The 19,061-nt window shown below is 42.8% G+C and overlaps 1 protein-coding gene across 1 annotated transcript; it reads left to right on the top strand.

The window, feature by feature from the left end:
- Positions 1–320: 320 nt before the first annotated feature.
- zdhhc8a (zinc finger DHHC-type palmitoyltransferase 8a) lies at positions 321–11,450 on the top strand. Its single transcript, XM_056432550.1, has 10 exons — positions 321–653; positions 6,974–7,095; positions 7,193–7,350; positions 7,820–7,992; positions 8,100–8,202; positions 8,381–8,472; positions 8,562–8,691; positions 8,791–8,896; positions 9,517–9,629; positions 9,748–11,450. The coding sequence occupies exons 1-10, from the start codon at positions 550–552 to the stop codon at positions 11,023–11,025; spliced, it is 2,379 nt and encodes a 792-aa protein (XP_056288525.1). The 5' UTR covers positions 321–549; the 3' UTR covers positions 11,026–11,450.
- Positions 11,451–19,061: the final 7,611 nt, after the last annotated feature.

Raw genomic sequence — 19,061 nt, 5'->3', positions numbered from 1 at the left:
AAACCAATCCGTGAAGACGGGATAAAAAATATCCAATATAAATGGGTGATTTGATATTATAGGAAAGTAATCGGATTACTCTTGAATTACAATATGTTGCACGTTATTAAAAATGCCTCTCTAATATGGACCACAATATACATGGTTGACCATGGACATGTTTTTTTAAATTAAGAGATCATCTGGGGGTGGGGGGTTCTCAGATGAGTGTAGTGCTGCTCCACGTGATTCCAGAGTGAAAGCTCCACCTTTAGGATAAACCGGAGGCGGCATCTGTGCGCTGCTGCCGGCCGGGACAGACGGACACACGGGATGCGGGACTGAGCTGAGCCGCTGCGGGCTTTGGCTTTCCGGATTTTTTTCTTTTCCTCTTCTTCTTTTTTTCTTCTTCGTCTTCTTCCTCCCCTCCCTTCTTGACTATGATTATGTTTCTCCAGCGCTCTGAGGTGGATGCCGGGCTCGGTCCGAACCAAGCGGCTGAAGCGAGCCGGTACCTGTCGGCTGTGTTCGCAGTGGCGATGAGACTCTGATGAGTGCGCAGAGGACAGGATGCCGGTCAGCGGGGCCGACTCACTGAAACCCAGCGCCTTCATCCCGGTGTGCACGGCCGCCGGCCTCCTGGTCGGCTCCACCTCGCTGTTCTTCGTCTTCACGTAAGTGCCTCCCGAGAAATGAAAAGTTGGTTTGCTTCACGGGTAGAAAATGATCCCGGAAAAAACTCCTCCTCCTTCATCCGCCATGCATCAGGTAGCCTCCTCTCTCTCATCCACACGGCTCTCGGTCTGCATGTGGAGTTGGACACAATGACTCCTGATGGTCATCAAGCTGAATATTGTAATATTGCATATATGTTTTTTTTGTACTTTTAGTTGATTATCTATTCCTAAAAAGCTTATTTAAACCCTCATTTGAAGGACAACTGTACAAGAAGAGCAGCATTTCTTCTTTTTTTACTGACCAGAGGGGGCTAACATCTGGCCTGGTTGGCCCTCTGTGTGCCTGGGGCCTGGCCCAGACTAAGAGTAAGCACAGTTTAGGGGATAAGCCACCCACAATATACGTGAAAAGTGTCATTAGGACCCACATGCATCTTAGTTCTGGCTGGAGGGAATGGGCTGCCCGCTCTGCAGCGGTGCTGTTTGAAGATCAGACAACCGGTTCTGAAACCCTTGTTTCACATTTCTGTTGAAATGGTTAATTTTAGCCTCCTTGTTTTGACCTATTTGGGAGGAACTAGTGGGAGGCGGAAAAGACTGCAATCAAGCCAACGCTGGCATGCGGGAACAAAATTAAATATAATATTCCATAATACCCTCGAATCCAATTTCAATTACGACTATATATCTGTCAGATTGCTCTACCTATCTGTATGGCTTTCACATTAAGACCCACAGAGAAAGAGAACCCCCCCCCCCCCCGCAGACCCCTCTCGATGATACCCCCTCTGATCTCCAGTGTTGACTTCCAGTTCGAAGGGTCCCACCTCATCAGCGCGATGACAGTCAGCTGACCCTTGACCTCCGCAGCCATATCAGTCCTAGTTTCTCCCGTATTCTCCAGCAGTGCACCGTTTCCACTGGAATCTGACACCAGATTGGGCGTACAGGATTAGGGTCCACTTGTGAATGCCATGTGATCCCAACCCCCCTCCCCCATCTGGGGAAATGGAGTCTTTGAATTTACAATCGGCAGATATTCATTTATTTCATCTTCTTTGGTATTCTTCACATTCATTTAGCAGTTTTATGAGCCTTAGTTTGTTGGAGATCGTGAAAAGAAATAAATTTTAAGGGAAATTGTATCTCGTCTTTAGTTTATAGATTATGATGATACCATACCATGTGAGAAGCACATCCACAATGCTTCTCTACTTTGTGGTTGTAGGTGATGTATAATCATTATGTTGTAGCTTTATAAAATAAATTATTCTAATCCCTTTGGAGCTCTCTCCACACCAGTACACAACATTTAAACTCTAATTCACAGCTGTCTAAATGCTGAAGTCATCATGAAACCGTTGGCACATAGAGGCCGGCTCTCAGGCCAGAGAAGGGAGAGAAACCCTGATGAACTACTCTCCGGAAAAGAAAAGAAAAAATCAATGTCCTGCTGATGTGATGGATTGAGAAGAGGCTGGTTAATTGGGACAGCATTGCTAAACCAGCAGAACCAGGACACTGCAAATGATTGAACGAACCACTGGTGAATCTGCTGCTTCTTATAGGACACGGGTTGAGATGACCTCATAACCTAAAACTCTTGAATTAGCAGCCCAGTAGAACAGAGCTCACGGCTGAAGAACTCCCTCTTGGGTGCTTGTGTGCATACATATCTATATCTGTATGTATCTGGAGCGCCAACAACCCACAAAGGGTGAGTATGAGTTTTCTGTGGGCTGCCTAGATCAGGAACATGTGATTCAACAAGACATTCGGATTAGGCTCCCCGTCCTTTGTCACATGCTGACACTTAAGAATAAAGCGCCCCCTAGCTGAAGGCTTTCAACCCACGGCTTGAGAACCACCTTCACAAAGGTCATCATTTCTCACAAGCCAATCAGAGCAGCGTTTCAGACAGAGGCCGAATCCAGAGTCTGGTAATAATAATGATGTTCTTTAACATTAAAGCCTGTAAACATGTTCTTGTTGAATCTCTGTCCACTGCCAGTTTGACCAATCACCTGTTTGGTGCCCGCCAAGTCAGCAGCTGCAGCTGCAGCTGGCGTGACGCCATTCCTCCAAAAGCAGAGATGGACAGGTGCCTCACTGTTCAGCCCCGCCTTGGTGACCCTGAGTCAAAGGGACGCCGCTGGTCATCTGCCGTAACATCACCGTGGCCTTCCCTCTGGTTTCTGTGAATCGTGGGACCACCAGTGAATGCCAGTCGGGCCTAGTGGGTTTTGTTTTGTCACTTTTCTCATTGATGATAACACTTTTACGCCTGAATTGAATCATAAACGGTGCAATTTAAATTTAACTTTATCAGTGTGTGTGTGTGTGTGTGTGTGTGTGTGTGCAATGGTGCATGCCTCCGTTTCTGTTTCCACTCCGACATTTACATTTGTGGAGACTCTTTTGTTTTCCTTCTAAAATTCATCAGTTACCGGTTTCCTGCGTTTGTTCCTCTGATCTTGAACTGTAGTCCGGCTTCGCGCTCCCGCTTTGGTTCATTGTTAAACTCACGCCGGTCGCCGACGCCCCACAAAGACCGCAGACATCTGCAACACCATGGCAAATGTCCCTTGATGATTAAGCTATGGTTCACTCTGCTCAGACAAACCGTGCTTATAAAGCAAACCGCTCAGATTAATGAAATGTGTGGAGACGAGAAGAGGCAGCAGCTTCTGAAGAGAAGTACGACCACTAGAGAGACATTTGATGTGGAACATTGTCCCAGAGTTGCAGTTTATGTTGAAACACTTGAGGCTAGATGATGTAACCTTTGCAGAACAGCGTCCACTGTGGCTTCAGATTGTAATTACACAATTCTAAATGCGAATGATGTATCCATCATACACCATATTTAAGAGTGTACACGCAGAGTGAGAAGAGTCATCAGGTCAAACACGTTGAGTGTGCTCAATTCAAATAGGCCGTGTTGTATTGCCTTTGAATTCAACTTTTCAACAAAAGTGTTATTTCGTTTTTTTAAGTTACAATTTAAATTCATATATTACCCAAATAAGAGAGGGACTTATCCTCTTCTCAGGTAGATATGACTCCATTATAAAATATGTAGTTGTTTGCTGCTTTCTAAATGTTCTGAATCTCGTATTGAGAAACAAATTTCAAGCGTTACTTGCTTCACTTTGCATGCAACAAATAAAAAGTACATAGAAATAATTTTTTGGGGAGAAAAAAAAAAAAGGGAAGTTAAAACCCCAATCCCGAATTCCCTTCCTCTTTAATTGTCGGTGCACAGTGAGAACAGGGATGATGAAATGCGGAACAAACACACAAGTCACGGATCACGTGGGAGAGGTTGAACCTCTGACACTGAGTGCACCTGAGAGGAGATTTAGTGCACAGCCTGTGGCCATCAATTCACCCTGAGGGCTTCATGGACTGTCTACCAACCGGATCGCATGGCGGTGACGTAATGTCACCGACATGATATTTGACTAAAGGAGCCGTGGCGGGCGGCAGTAGTGACCTTGTCACTTGACCAAGTGCGCGGCGTCTGCTGTGCCACTGACCCACTACGAGGATGAGGGCGGCGTGCAGATTGCAGAGGAGCAGTTTATTGTTCTGCGTGATTTTATCCCGCTCTGCCCGGGCTCTTTTCATTAGGCGGGGCTTGTCTTCGCAGCGTGATGAACTGCCCCGCCCTCTCCAGATGCGCTCGGGCCGATGATGGAGGCCCGCCGTGCAAAGGGTGGCGTCCACGCTGTAATCCGGTCACACAACAAATCAACCGGATGAACCTTTACAGGCTCCCGGTTCATCTTCAGTGTTTCATGTGCAGCACTTTTTCATTCTTTTGAACACATTGCAAATGCTTTGTCACATTCACGCACATGACTGTGTACAATAGTCGGCTGTTTTCTACAGTTTATATTGCTCATGTCATTCTGATCGAAATATATTAAACTGGTTCTCTGTTGAATCGTCTAACCCTCCAAATCATCGAGGCATTCATTCATTTTAAGGTGTCGTAATCTGCCATGTATATTTTATAAACATTTTTATTAGACATTTTTGGAAATGTGACCTGAATTGATAACTTTTTCTCAGGTGAACCCGTGGTCATCTCTCACTTGAAGCACCGTCCTGCGCTGCATGTTCAGTTCTCTCTAAGTGACGTTTTCGATATTTACATTTCTAATGTTGTTCTTCTTTGCGCCATGCAGTGGTGAACGCCAGTCTTGTCTTTTGTTTTTCTCTATTGCAATGACACGGCCTGTTGACAAATTATGGTAGATTATGGTAATTGTTAATCCTTTCTAATCTCTTGCAATCAATCTCCCACATACACTAATGTGTAATTTATAATACAACCATGTATACAAGCAACAGAAAAAGTTACATTTTTAAACTTAATCTTTTCATTTTTAAACTTAATCTTTTCGTTATATAGTCACTCCCTCTTCATAATTTTCTTATGCAATCTTGTCCTATTTCCATTTTTTCTTCTCATTATCTCTTGTAAGAGTGAGTCATCTGCAGGTATGGATTACCAGTAGGGAAAGATATCCAGTATGCAACGTTTGATATATGGTGACTGCACAATCTGTATGTTGAGCATCTAATGTGAGGAAGCCACAATGCACTGGTCGGGCAGAGATGCTCTATAATCCAGAGATCATAATCCAGGGATGACTGGGTTTGCAGCTGGCATGGCATCAGCAGGCGTTCTTCTAGAGGGGGTGGACCCCTCCCCCACAGCCGGAATCAGCCAGGGTGTTTGGGGATTTGAACCTCACTGGGATGAAGTGCATAATTGAGGCAGAAGACTCTTCATTTTCTCAGTCTTTTCACTTTCGATAATATTTTTTGTTGAATCACTCAGTTGTGTTCACGGTTTACTTGGCCGCAGATTCATATCTGCAAGAAAAAATGCATAAACAATGGAAACCAGACCCTGGTTCTACTGGTTCCATAATATGGTACATTATCATTGTTTTTCTTTATCTATATTGAGACCATACCAAAGCTGTAACTTTTGATCATTGGAATAGAACATTCCCTTATAGTATCTATGCAGGTTAAACACGTGATGTTCAATCAAACACTGTTAATATAATCCAGTGAATCTTTTCCTCTGTAACCTGATTACACTGTCCCTCCCTCTAATCTCACACAGAGGAGATACAATCCTACTCCTAGTGTTCACGTCAGTATAATACAGCTGTGTTCACACACACACACACACACACACACACACACACACACACACACACAAACACGCACATGCGCACACACACACACACACACGCACACATACTGAGTCTGTGGAAGAGACAGGTGATTGTTCTTTAAGATTTTAGGCATACATATGTTCTACTGGTTAAACACCCTCTAACTATAATTTAATTAATCTTTTGTCTTCTTGCTCATTCACATTAATGATTGTTTTTTCTGAACATCTTTAATTATGATTATCTGACTGCTTTTTATTTTCAGTGCAGTAATGATGAACAAGCTTTAGTCAAACTTGTGAACCTAGGGCTCCAACTAAAGGTTATTTATTATTAGATATTCAGTTTACAATGTTAACAAACAGAGAAGAGCAGCACATTGTAACATGTTAGAAGCATTTGGCTTCAAGGACAAATCAACTGATAGTTTCATCTTTAAACAATTTCTGAAAGGCTTTTTGGTTTTACCAACACACCAGTAACAGTTTGCACGACTGTAATCCTAAACCACCACTGGACTCTGTAGTATCTGTACTTTGTCAGCTTTTTTATTATTTGAGGAAATAATTGAGTTTTTTCGGTAAAATTCCAGATAATTACTGGTTCAAGGTTCTCAAATGTGAAAATATGCACCTTCTGTCTGTTTTATGTCTCATTGTAAACCAAATATGTTTTGGTTTTGGACAGTTTGTTGGATAAAACTAGCAATTTGACAACATTAGGAATGAGGAGCAAATGCTGGACCTCTTTCAGATTGTATGGAATAAATAATGTATTGATAGTTAGCTGCAGCCCTGAAGCGTCCAGATCGGCTTCAGTGTGTAACACAAACCAGGGAGGTGCTGCTGGGGAGCCAGGAGAGACCCCACCATTTAATCCCTGGTTGTGGGCACTGCTGGACACGAACACATGCTGATCTTTCACTGTAAACAATTACTTTTGGGATCCAGTGCTCCCAACAGAGAAAATGGGATGAAGATTATCCCTTCAAATCTTTGTTGTCGCCTTAATTTGGGTTTGACATTTGGGGATGGATGCTTCAATGTAAACAACATGAATTCTGCTTTGAATGAAGTTTCGGAAATGTTTTTTCTCTCCCCGTGTTTGGATATTCAGATGCCCGTGGCTGGCTGTAACCATCTGCCCTGCGGTGCCGCCATGCTGTGCCATCCTCTTCCTTTTTGTGCTGGCCAACTTCACCATGGCAACCTTTATGGATGCTGGTGTGCTCCCAATGGGTTAGTAATCAAAGTGATGTTACGCTAACAGTAGAAGACTTATCTTTGTTTCATTTAGCTTGGTTATTTTTTACCAGTTTCCCTTATTGTTTTACAGCCAATGAGGACGAGGACAAGGACGATGAGTTCCGCGCTCCCCTGTTTAAGAATGTGGATGTGAAGGGCGTCCAGGTGCGGATGAAGTGGTGTGCTTCCTGTCACTTTTACCGGCCTCCACGCTGCTCCCACTGCAGCGTTTGTGATCACTGTGTGGAGGTGAGTGCATGAACAGATTTAATGAGAAGAGACATGGCATTGGCAGTTTGAAAGTAAGAAACACTACATCCAGGGGAGAAAACTAAACGATTTAAACGGGGATAATGAACGGTTAGAGCGGGGATGGACAGATCAGGGCATTAGAGCGAGGAGCGCTGTGAATGAGTGTGGCACTGTGTGTGGGGAAAGTCAATAAAGAGGATTTCTGCAGAGTGAATGATGGACAGAGTGTAACGGAGAGAGAGATATCTCATTAATCAGGTCAATCCTTTTCTCAGATCCCTTGCAGACTCAGTAAAAAAAACAAAGACAGTCTGTATTAAACAAAATGTATTAAGAAAACACAATGTTCAACAAATGCTTGATTTTCAGTGCTGCAAATGAGATGATGTAAACTCAGTGTTTCATGCACCTTTTTGTTGTCTGTCTCTGTAATTTGAGTTCTCTTTTGACCATAATTACCACTCAGGATTTTGACCATCACTGTCCCTGGGTGAATAACTGCATCGGGAGGCGAAACTACCGCTACTTCTTCCTATTTCTGTTGTCGCTGACAGTTCACATGATCGGCGTCTTCACCTTTGGACTCATATACGTCCTGCACCACAAGGACGAATTATGGAAGCTGCACTGCACTGTCACGTATCCTTATACACACTCAATACGTGTAGCTGCACATTTCTTACTGTGAACATATTAAACCGTGATAGAGACTCATAGGAAGCCGTTTTCCTTAACAGTGTTCTCAGTTTGGTAGTAATCAGCATATCGGGGCTGTTTCTTCTCCCGGTCCTGGGTCTCACTGGATTCCACTTTTACCTGGTGTCCAGAGGACGCACCACCAATGAACAAGTCAGTGTGACTTCATTGAAAACTGTTTCCAGAAAGTAGATCTTTAAGACTTAACAATTATGTTATTGTTATATACTAGCTATTATGATCGCTTATTAACACATTATATATATTTTGTTTATATCTGTACAATAAGGAAATATGTACAAGTGTACTTTTATCTCTTCATGATCCCCAGGTAACTGGGAAGTTTCAAGGAGGAGTAAATCCTTTCACACGAGGTTGTTGCAACAACCTGGAGTATCTGGTTTGCAGCCCAATCTCTCCAAAGTAAGAGACATTTCCTCCACCTCATCTACAGTGTTTTTATGAAGCCGTATAACTCACTGGCTGACACCGTGTTTGTCATGTGACCCCAGCTACACAGCGAGGCCCCGTAAACAAACAGCGATCCATGTTCAGTCCCCCTTCCTGAGACCAGAGATTGACAGACAGAGGCAAATGAAAGTCAGGGACAACGGGATACAGTGTCCGGATCTCCAAAATAAAGTACGTTAAAAAACCAATGAGATTTCAAATTCTAAGGATTGTTACCTCAGTTGTCGAGGTATAATATCCCTCATGCTTCTTTGTTTTTTCTCCTGCCAGCGAACCTCAGCTGGAGCTGTCGAGCTGTCCGACATCAAACAAATGAAAACTCCGCCAGCACTGCCACCGAAACCAGATCACGGCCTGCTGAAAAGCCAACTGTCTGGTACTGTAGGATGACTCATATATACTTTAATAATCAGGCACAAATGTATACAGGATACACACTGTTATCGTGACAAAGATATGGCAACATCAAGTACAACAAACATACATTTAATTATATAAGACAGCAGTGTCAATTGAAGGATCGGTATGATGAGATGTTTGTTCTGTCTGTTCACAAAACCAGTTACCACTTATTGTTCTGTGTCCTTTTTATCTAAAAACGACTAAAGACTCATCAATGGGCCCCACAATTGCACTGGGTGACATTTTCCTTCATTTCCAATGAAGGCACTGCAGTTTATTTTGAGTCGATCCCACATACACATGGCCTGGTGCTGTAATCACACACTGACCAAATGAGTGTTAACCCGCAGCTAAAAGTAGTCCCCAACAAATGCACTATTTCCTCCATTTGAGTAATGTTTGCTATTGAAATTTTGAAAAATGGTGTTGTATATTTGTGACTTCCTTTTTTCAAGATTTACATTCCCAGTAGGGACCAATGGAACAAGCTGGATCAACATTGGTTTTGGTCTCCTCATGGAATTTGTTCCCAATAAGAAAACATATGGAATATCTGTAATCCGTATCCTAACCACAAAGTGTTTTCTCTTCCAGAGATGGGACACAACACCAAAACTATCATTCCTGTATCCATTCCCACTGTGCCACAGCTGCGTCCTGTCCTGGATGCCATATCCAGAGGATCGTCACCCATTCCTCCAGAGCAGGTGCCATTTACTCAGATGAATTCTCTATATTGTTGCAGCATGAGCTTCATTATCCAAGTCTTGGTGTTGATCCTTGTCTGACGGACATTTCTGTCTGGCTTTTTGTTGCACGGTTTAGTTGCTGAAGATCTCAGAGCAGCAAGAGAACCACAATGGCCGTGACGTCCGCGCTGAGCCTAAAGACAGCCCTGGGGGAGGCAGCCAGAAGACCAGCCTTCCTGTCCAGAGCAACACCATTTCCAGCTCGCTGCAGCTCAACTCTCTGACACTCAACACCCGATCTCTCACCCTCAAACACAGCAATCGCCACGGCAGCAAATCCCAGCTACCTGCCATGCGTGGTGACGGTTTGGGATCCAATCCTCCACCGGGGATCATCAGCTCTTCCAGCCTGCTGGCCAACCACAGCAGCAGCCTCTCCTATGATAACCTCATGAACTCGGGAGATCCTCAGTTCCAGGCTCAGAGAGGGGCTCCTTCAGTCGGCTACCACCCTCACTTTTTGTCTCTAGGCATTGACGGGTCTGTGGTGCAGCGGCCCCCTCCTCACGGCTACAGTCCCGTGTTTATGGGCATCACCAGAAAGTCTCCTCAGCATCGCGACCCCTCACCACTGCAGGGGCGCACCTCAAGGGAGCCCTCACCTTCCTACCAACGTTTCACTCAAAGAGATCCCTGTCCCACTTTTCAAGGGCTGATGCAGAGAGACCTCGCGTCCCACAGCGTAACATCGCGAGACCTCGGCCCCCCGGGTCTGACGATGCAAGACAAGACCTCTCAAAGTCTACGAGACAACCATCGCGATCTCGGTCCTCAGGGTTCGACACCTCAGAAGTCTGCCGCTGGACGCTATGACAACTTTTCAAAAACCATCATGACGTCGATCCACGAGAGACGGGAGGTGGAGGAGAGGGATATGATGCTGCGTCTCCAAGCCAGATCCCAGGCCCTCTATGGCCCAGACGTGGGGATCTATGACATCCCCAGCAGGAGGAGTCTACCACCAGACAACATCCGACCTCCGGGCTCCCGTGGACCAACTCCTCCAGCCTACGGCTCCAGGGAGTTCCTGATGAGTACGGGAATCCTCGGTTATGGCACGAGGACCTCACCTCTCTCCAGCTCCTCCACGTCGTCTCTGACTCGAGGCCCGAAGACGTCCAGCTCTCCTCTACAGAGCAGCAGCAGCAGCAGCCTGCAAAGCAAGGGCAGGTCTTCTTCTCCGGCTTACTGCCCTCCTGACAGACCGACTCAAGCCCTCCCTTCCTCGACATCCACCCTGCCCCGCTTACCCTCCTCCGCCCCCTCATACGCCTCCGATGCCACCGCAAAACGATCCTCACTCCCATACTCATCTGAGGGGAAGGACTCAGTCCCCCTGGGAGCCCTGAAATAATAATAAAGTAATAATTACTCAATGTCTCTGATGGTGTGAATGAATCATCTATGCAGTGTTAGTCCTCCAGTCAGATCCAAAATACTTGGTAAATACGAGGCCATATATAAATGTACTGTGTGGGAGGGAGAATACACAGTGAAGGATAAACTTAGAAATATTCTTGAAATGTCATGTAAGTTTGACAAATCCCAAAAATGGTGAATCTCAGGATAGTCGTGCCTCCTCTTACAAACAGAGCGAGCTCTCTAAACTCAGTCCAAGAAGAATACATATTAACTTATTATCTGTTTGTATGTGTTTTGATATTGCTTTTTGTGAAACGATGTAATACCATATCATTTAATATGTTTCCCGCTGCAAAATACCCATTTTAATAGAATCTTGTAGTTGTTTATATGAATAAACCTATTTTGTAATTTTCATTTCTGTTTTTACGTTATTTTCTTGTGTGAGTGCTGCCGATGAAGGCCCCTGTGCAGGGCTACAGGGGAGTTTGATGACATTGTGACTGAGGCTTTACATATTTAAAACACCTGCTATTCTAAGCAGCCAAAGAAAAGAAATGCATTTTATTGTTGGTTATTAATCTTGTTTTAAAGATTACTATACTTACGAGAACTTTCAGTCATTTCCATTTGTATAGCAGTGATGGAAGTACTGCAGTTCCTGTTTTTACATTGTATTTGTGTCTGGCACCCTCTAGTGAACATTTTGAGAAGGTGGTTGTTTTGTGTGTGTGTAAAATGTCAGAAAACAGCATGTTGTTGATGTCGAGAACTGCAAGTAATGGAAAAGACCCGGGGCGGCTCTATAGTGTGACATATATTCCAAAAGTTACATTCCACACATTTATTATCACTGCAGGCAGTTCACCACCTCTCCTCTATAATAGGAAACATCAAGAATAATATAAAAACATCACAAGACAGAAATCTTGTTTGACCTTTTTTCATTTAATTAAGAGGGGAAAAAACTATTTTTGTGATGCTTCAGTCGGGTCAGATGAGGAATCCAGAGACACATTTAGTTTTTCTCTCCTGGCTGGCCTTCAGTCTAACGACAGGCTCGTGAGTCATTCAGGGGCTTTGTGACAAAAATATTTCTAATTACCTTGAGCCATGATCGACAATCACACATTTTTGCTTTGGCAATGAATTGCAAGTCTCGGCATTTTGAGGGTGAAGCTTTTCGTTGAGTTATTGTTGCACTTAACGTTCCAGCAGGTGGGAAGTCAAGATTTGACAACAGGAAAGCTTGAAAGGATTAAGTAATTAGAACTTTTGGCAGGAATTTACAATACAGTTGAATAACTGACAGATCTCACTCCAGAAGGATAAATTCATCGGGATGTAAAAAGGACTCACGTGTACAGGCTTTGTTAAGACCTGAGAGCAACAAAAGATTTGAAGCATGAACAGAAAAAGCCTCTCGGTTAAAGTGCCAGAGTGAACAAGTGAAGTGTAAACAACATTGTTCGGGACTCATCGGAGCCATTGTTTTGGCCAAAAATGATTGCAGATTATACGAAAGTCTTTTCACTCAAAGATTCAAAAGATGAGGACAACATCAGGGCCTTTAAAACACCATTATATAATAAGAGGGACGGGAAAAAGCTGCAATTTATTCGTCATTGATGTCCTCTACTCATGTGAGCCAGCGCTCAATGGATTTCTTTTAGGGAAAGTAGCATCGACCACAAACCACTGCATCATTGACTAAGCTACAGCAACTTGCAACACCTGTCTTTATTTAAATAAAAAGCAAAGGGAGAGGCACCTGATCTCTCATTGCTCTATGTGACAGGATCCATCTTAAAAAACTGTTTCAACTTGAAATGAAAAGTACCTGTTTATGAAGAGGGCAGCTTCCCTCTCATGCTCACGTAAAGGCCGACACAGAAACAGACCTGCACATGTTCCTCGTTTTTTTCTGCCAAAAATAGTCTTTTCCAAAGGTTCAGCGAGTTAAAAACATATATTTTTCAAAATAGCATTTAAAAAAAATGCAATTAGATATTGCATAATTTTGAGATGAGTTATAATTATAAGATAGTAAATCATAATTACGAGATGAGTCATAATTATAAGATGCTAAGTCATAATAACGAGATTGAGATAGTAAATCATAATTACTCATGGTCTCATCGAGTCGCGTCTGGGCTCCAGAGACACTCGACTGTGTGAAGATGACGAAGCAGGAGAGGGGACTCAGACTGGGCCTCTCCGAGGACCACCCAGGTCCCCCTCCTGAGGCACTGACACGCCGTCATGGAAGAATATTCAAACATGCAGAAAACACAAAAAGACTATCAAATCAATAAACAGGAAGACACATAGGAGACTCAGGGGCTATAGAGTCGATGCTATGTGTGTATATATTAATTATAGATTATAGTGCTAGACTTTCTCCCCTCTTTGAGTCCCTCTGGTGGAGAGGACTGGCAGTCAGCCGGCTGCTCTCTGAACAGACAAACCCACTGTCCATCCACGGAGAGATGACCTGGCCAACACAACACAGAACAAACATTGTGCACATGTACTCATAATAACCTCTTGACTTTAGTTGATTTCATTCTGATCAATCTTCCAAGTCACCAAAATATGTTATGATACTTCTAAAGATGCCAGAGATTGACCTACATTTGTGGCACTGACTCGCTCTGTGGCAGCGTGTGTGTGTCTCTCTCTCTCTTTCTCGCAGCTCATTGATATGCCTGATCATCAGAGGCATTGCTGAACTGGCTGATTGTCATTTCAGCTGCAGTGCCGCTGATGCATTTCATTCCCTCCCTGGCCTCTCTGTTGGGGTGATTAAGCACTTGCTGCAGTCACACTTGACAAATAGGAGTTGGATTAATAGCACCCTGGCGTTCTCTCTCTGAGGCGGCTTATTTTATGCTATTTTCTTTATTTATCAAATCATTTAGGACTGATGTATTGTATTGCTGCTTCAGGAGAGGGTGTTCCTCTAGAATGGACAATCATGACTTGTAGCTATTGCTGTTACTCTCGCTCACCAAGGGGGCGCAGCAGTAAGTCGATGTGGAAGTCAGGAAGTCAGGTCTTGCTTTGTCATTTATAGTCTGCATTTAAACTCTCAATTTGACTCACTCATTTCATTCAATCTGATCCAGCAAATTGGTATTACATATAGATCCTAGTTGTCTATTTGAATATGGAAATTAGACGTGACCTTTCTCTTCTGAAGTTGAATTTGGTGACCTTTTCTGGTATTTCCAGTGTTATTTTGCACTCTGTGTGATGGCGCCATCTGGAATACTTGCAGCATTCACCACTCTGCTGGCACAGATTACCTGTTTTTTTGTAAACTAATGATAGATGTTTTGTCTCCTCGTTAAATGGAATTGCATGCCAGCCTGAACAGAGCTGAGGTGGGCGCGTTGGGGTTTAATTAGGACAGAAATCTGCACTGACTGTGCCTCTGTGTGGCAGAGTCCACGGGAAAAAAAGGATGTGAAATGCCCCGCTGAGCACCGAAGACTGGGGGTATTTCATTGCAATTAATGCAGCTATAAACACGCTGTAATGTAATGTGTCCTTTTCTATGGCTGTGTGTGGACAGATCCTGCGTATTACACTTTACTGGATCCCATCTGTTCATCAGTAGTTTAGATAATGGGCAGCAGCAATTACATTCATCTCTGTCACATGGTGCCAAGTTACAATCCAGTAACTGTGGCGATGACAGCTGCAGCAAAACAGCATTCACACATAACGCTGAGGTGTGTGGTTGCGGGTATATGCGCCTGGTTTGCTCTTATCAATACACCGAGTGGAACAGGATCTATTTGTGCTTGCTGTTTATATGGAGAACAGTGTGTGCGCGTGTTTGTGTGTGTGTGTGTGTGTACCTGTAAATGGTATCAGATCATGCAAAGAGAGCAGATAATAAATCAGATTGGAAAAGCAAGAAAAAAAGAAAAAAAATGTCTTATCTAAAAAGATGTCCAGGTAGGCTGTAAGTGAACATGTCCTCCAGTAAAAAAAAAACACATCCAGAGACATAGCCTGAGCTCTAACATTGTAATAACAACACACAGTTTTCTTGGTGGCATCAACACATAATGGAGGGTGGTTCCTGCACTGGATGCCTTTAACTTGTTTGCTGTATATTTTATATTAGTTAGTAAACAGATAGTAAATACTGGAGAGCGCTATGAAATATAGGGGAGAGAGAGGGCGATAACATTCAAAAATAGCCTTCAGCCCAGGATACAAAATATTTAGCAGGCTTATGCAGGTCAGTCTGTGCAGCTTCCCGACGTATCTTTCAATTTATCAGTTTGTGCAGAATTAAATGAACAAATAGTTTGAATTTTGTTCATGAATACACTTCACTGAATAGCTCTTTATATCCCCATGTAATTGGACAGAAAAGAAAAATCTTTCAACTTTTGAGGCCCTGCAAGGGTTTAACTCCTTCAGGTGTTTGCTGGTTGTTTAGATTTTAGTCAAAAAAGCCACATATAATCTGTAATGTGTAGATTGAAGTGTTAGCGCTGAAAAAGACTGTTTATCTGACCCAAATACAAAGAAGAACGATCGATCTTCTCTCCAGCACCGATCTCCATTATTAGGAGCAGGTTGATCATACATGGAGCTTCTCATACGACACGTTAAACACGGCTCCTAGCGTGGCTGACGTTGAGTATTGCGTATCTGACTTTGGACACAAACAGGGCAATAGTCTACAATTTCTTGAAACATTTTCTGTGCAGTTGATTTGGAATAGAACTGCACAAGTTACAGAAAAGATAACGGGGAAATGGAGGAAGAGAGAGCAACAACATGGGTGCAGAAGGTTACATGAAGTAATTACCACGTGTTGTTACATTTACAGCCAGTGTGTAGATCCTGTGATATCTTCCTTGTGTCTCACATGTGCAAACAGTACAAAAAAGAAAAAAGTCACCAGGTTCCTGATCAGGTTTAACACGGCTGAAACCCTTAGTAGGTCCAATGAGAATTATGATTCAACATGATTCAGTTGTACATCACAAACCCTGGGTGGATATGAGACTGTTTGAGAGCAAGAAAATCATGTGACTCAGTACCACAATCGGCAGATCTATATGTAAGATTGTGATGTGCCACACAATGTTTTGACTCACAAAGTAGAATGGATGCACGGGTAAATGTCACTTGAAAATGGACTTGAATTTTACAATGAATAAGCAGCAATTAAAAATAATACGTTCATCATCAATGTTTACATGGGGTGTCATCGGGTGCATGGATGTGAATCCTGTACTGGAGGCGCAAAGCATTTAAATGCCTTGTAGTAAAAAGCAATTCAGTGAAATGACAGAGTCTGCTGGCAAGGCACAGCCCACTGTAGGATGACTGCGTATCAGGTGGATACAGACGCTTTGCGTCACAGCATCACTTAAGCACGGGAGCATGTCGGGTAAAGTTTGCCAGTTTGAAAGTGGGAAGAGGATCATAATGACTGAAACATTAATTCTGGCTCACAGATCTGTAGAGCTGACATTTTTTAGAATTAAGTGCCATAAACGTCAAGTAATTTCCGAAAATGTACACCCTGTGGGAATGTCAATACATTCAGTATAATTCATTTTAAGTATAAAAAAGGTCTCATCCATCATGAGTGACATTTTAAGTTCTTGCACTAAGGTTTTATTTCCTGCTTTCTCACACTGACATGTGTGGGTTTCCTTTTTGCTTTGTTTTGATGCACCCCTGCAAAGCGATAGGGAGAGGAGAGCAGGTGTGGATATCAAATCCGATAATGTAAATTCTTACAATTTCAGACTGAGTTGATCACGCTTGCTTGATCGACCTTGATTTTAAATGCAGTTGTCATGGTAGCTGTTGAGAGTTTATATTTTTAAAGAACGCTGTATTTTGTACTGTTTTGTCATTTGCAAGTGCCTTCATCATTTCAAGTGGTAATTATAACATAAAGGATATATATATATATATATATATATATATATATATGGTGCAACACATCATAAAACTCACAGTTTGGATTATACTACAGATCAGATAAGCACAGATAGAAAAAGGGTCAAATGTAACTTTTAGATATTTGGAGAACCCTAATCATGTTTTTTTAACGCTAATCATTAATGAACAATATTATTGTTTGATTATAGCAGCTGGTTAACAAGGTTCCAGACAAATCCTTTTTTCCCACCATCCCAAAATGTATTTGAACCACTCTGAACTCTGTAAACGGCGTAGGGCGGCTGTAGCTCAGTGGGGTAAGGGGGTCGTCCTGCAACCCCAAGGTTGTCGGGTCGATCCAGGCTCTCCCCATTAGTTGCAAGTCGAAGTGTCCTTGAGCAAGGCACCGAACCCCCAGTTGCTTCCTGGGCGCATCACTGCAGCCCACTGCTCCTTAATAACTAAGGATGGGTTAAATGCAGAGAACTAATTTCCCCTTGGGGATTAATAAAAGTATATATCTCTCTATCTCTAAACCATCAATAATTCTAAATGTGATCATGATAAAGTTATCCATACGGATCCCAGTTTAAATAAGGGGCTATTACAATGTCGTACAGGAAAGTTGATATACCTCCCAAAAAAGTGTCCGCTTATTCAGCGACATCTCTTTCCCAGTGTAAGTCCATTGGGAAAAGTCCTTTTGGGCCTAATGGCGTCAAATGACCTGGAAGGTGTAATTCCACGGTTGGCCACCATGTCAAATTGTCTTCAATGCCTGGCGCTCTTCCTGGGGGGCTTGGTTTGGAACTGCTGCATCTCGACCTGCAGCTTCTCTCCGGCTCTGCAGGTTGAGGATATTGAGAGCATCTGACAAGTAAACTTTTCCAACTCAATTGTTGAAAACGTTTGTTAACCGTCACAAGGCCTAGAGGGTTGATTTAATTCACCTTCCACAGGGGTTAATTTATAACCCTGTTGAAAGGAGCAATGGAGAATATGATGACACCAAGAAGAAAAGGTGAGACACAGGTTGCAGTTACACATTGGTCTGTTACTTCAGCATGAAGGTGCCATGGATTGTTCAATACACAGGACAGTTATGCTACTTATATTTGAGAGCCATGGTAGGGAACATCCTTTCAGTCAGAGCTTTTTCTTTAATTAAAAAACCCCACATTTTTCTCAATGAGGAGAGGTTGTATGTGGCCTAGAAACAAAGCGCTGCATTAAGCATATTATATTGAACTAATCAACCCCTCTGCCCTGCAACTGTCTGCGACTAGAGGATGGAGAATTGTTGGTAATTTTTCCAACAATTGGATATCATCCCCCTCTCAAATCACAAACTGGAAATACATTCATACATATGTTCATATATCCTTCCATTTTAGTTAGATGTCATAGATCGGCTGGCGAATTATAATAGTTCATTAATGATGGAGATGCTTGTGATATTGCTGTTTTTAAATACATGTTTTAAAAGAGTTTGTATTGAAGGTAAAACGATGGGGAGACCAGAAATTCTTGTCAAAGGCTGTTATAAATATATATATATTTGTATTTATGTATGTCTGCTTTGGATAGCTTTTTTCATGTTCCCTTTGTACGTCTATTCACTTTTCTAAATTTAATTTGGTAAAAAAAGTGAATATCAAGCAGTTGAAAAATACAGAGTGTGATGAAATGCTCTGGTGTCGGTCAGTGACCCAAAACCAGGGGTCCCCAAACTTTTTCCTGTGAGGGCCACATAACTTTTCCCTTCTCTGATGGGGGTCAGTTTGTAACAGAAAAAGTGTGACGATCGCAGGGGTGCCTAAATGTAAACATTTATTGTTTTCCAGAAAGCCACACATAACCAAATATTAATAACCCTTTCCGGGATCTTCACTCGTTCTATTTGACAGAGGCTAGTCTAGGATTTTCTTGGCCAGACTGAAAAAAAAAAAATCAAAATTTGTCTCTGGTATTGTTCAGGGCCTTAGTTTGGGGATCACTGCCCAAAACCATTAAGACGCTTAATGCCGAATTTTCCATTTCATGGAACTTGGAGTGTGGAGATGAAACGGCGGCAGAGCAGTGAGCAGCAGCACTAATATCTGG

This window comes from Pseudoliparis swirei, chromosome 15 (assembly GCF_029220125.1).
Source record: "Pseudoliparis swirei isolate HS2019 ecotype Mariana Trench chromosome 15, NWPU_hadal_v1, whole genome shotgun sequence".
NCBI lineage: Eukaryota > Metazoa > Chordata > Actinopteri > Perciformes > Liparidae > Pseudoliparis > Pseudoliparis swirei.
This window is presented reverse-complemented; position numbering and strand designations above follow the sequence as displayed.

Bases quoted from the DNA above. Each gene is read 5' to 3' on its own strand.
- zdhhc8a (XM_056432550.1), top strand. From the start codon at position 550: ATGCCGGTCAGCGGGGCCGACTCACTGAAACCCAGCGCCTTCATCCCG. The intron at 7,351-7,819 runs GTGAGTGCATGA...ATTACCACTCAG, and splicing joins TTTGTGATCACTGTGTGGAG to GATTTTGACCATCACTGTCC. The intron at 9,630-9,747 runs GTGCCATTTACT...TGCACGGTTTAG, and splicing joins CACCCATTCCTCCAGAGCAG to TTGCTGAAGATCTCAGAGCA.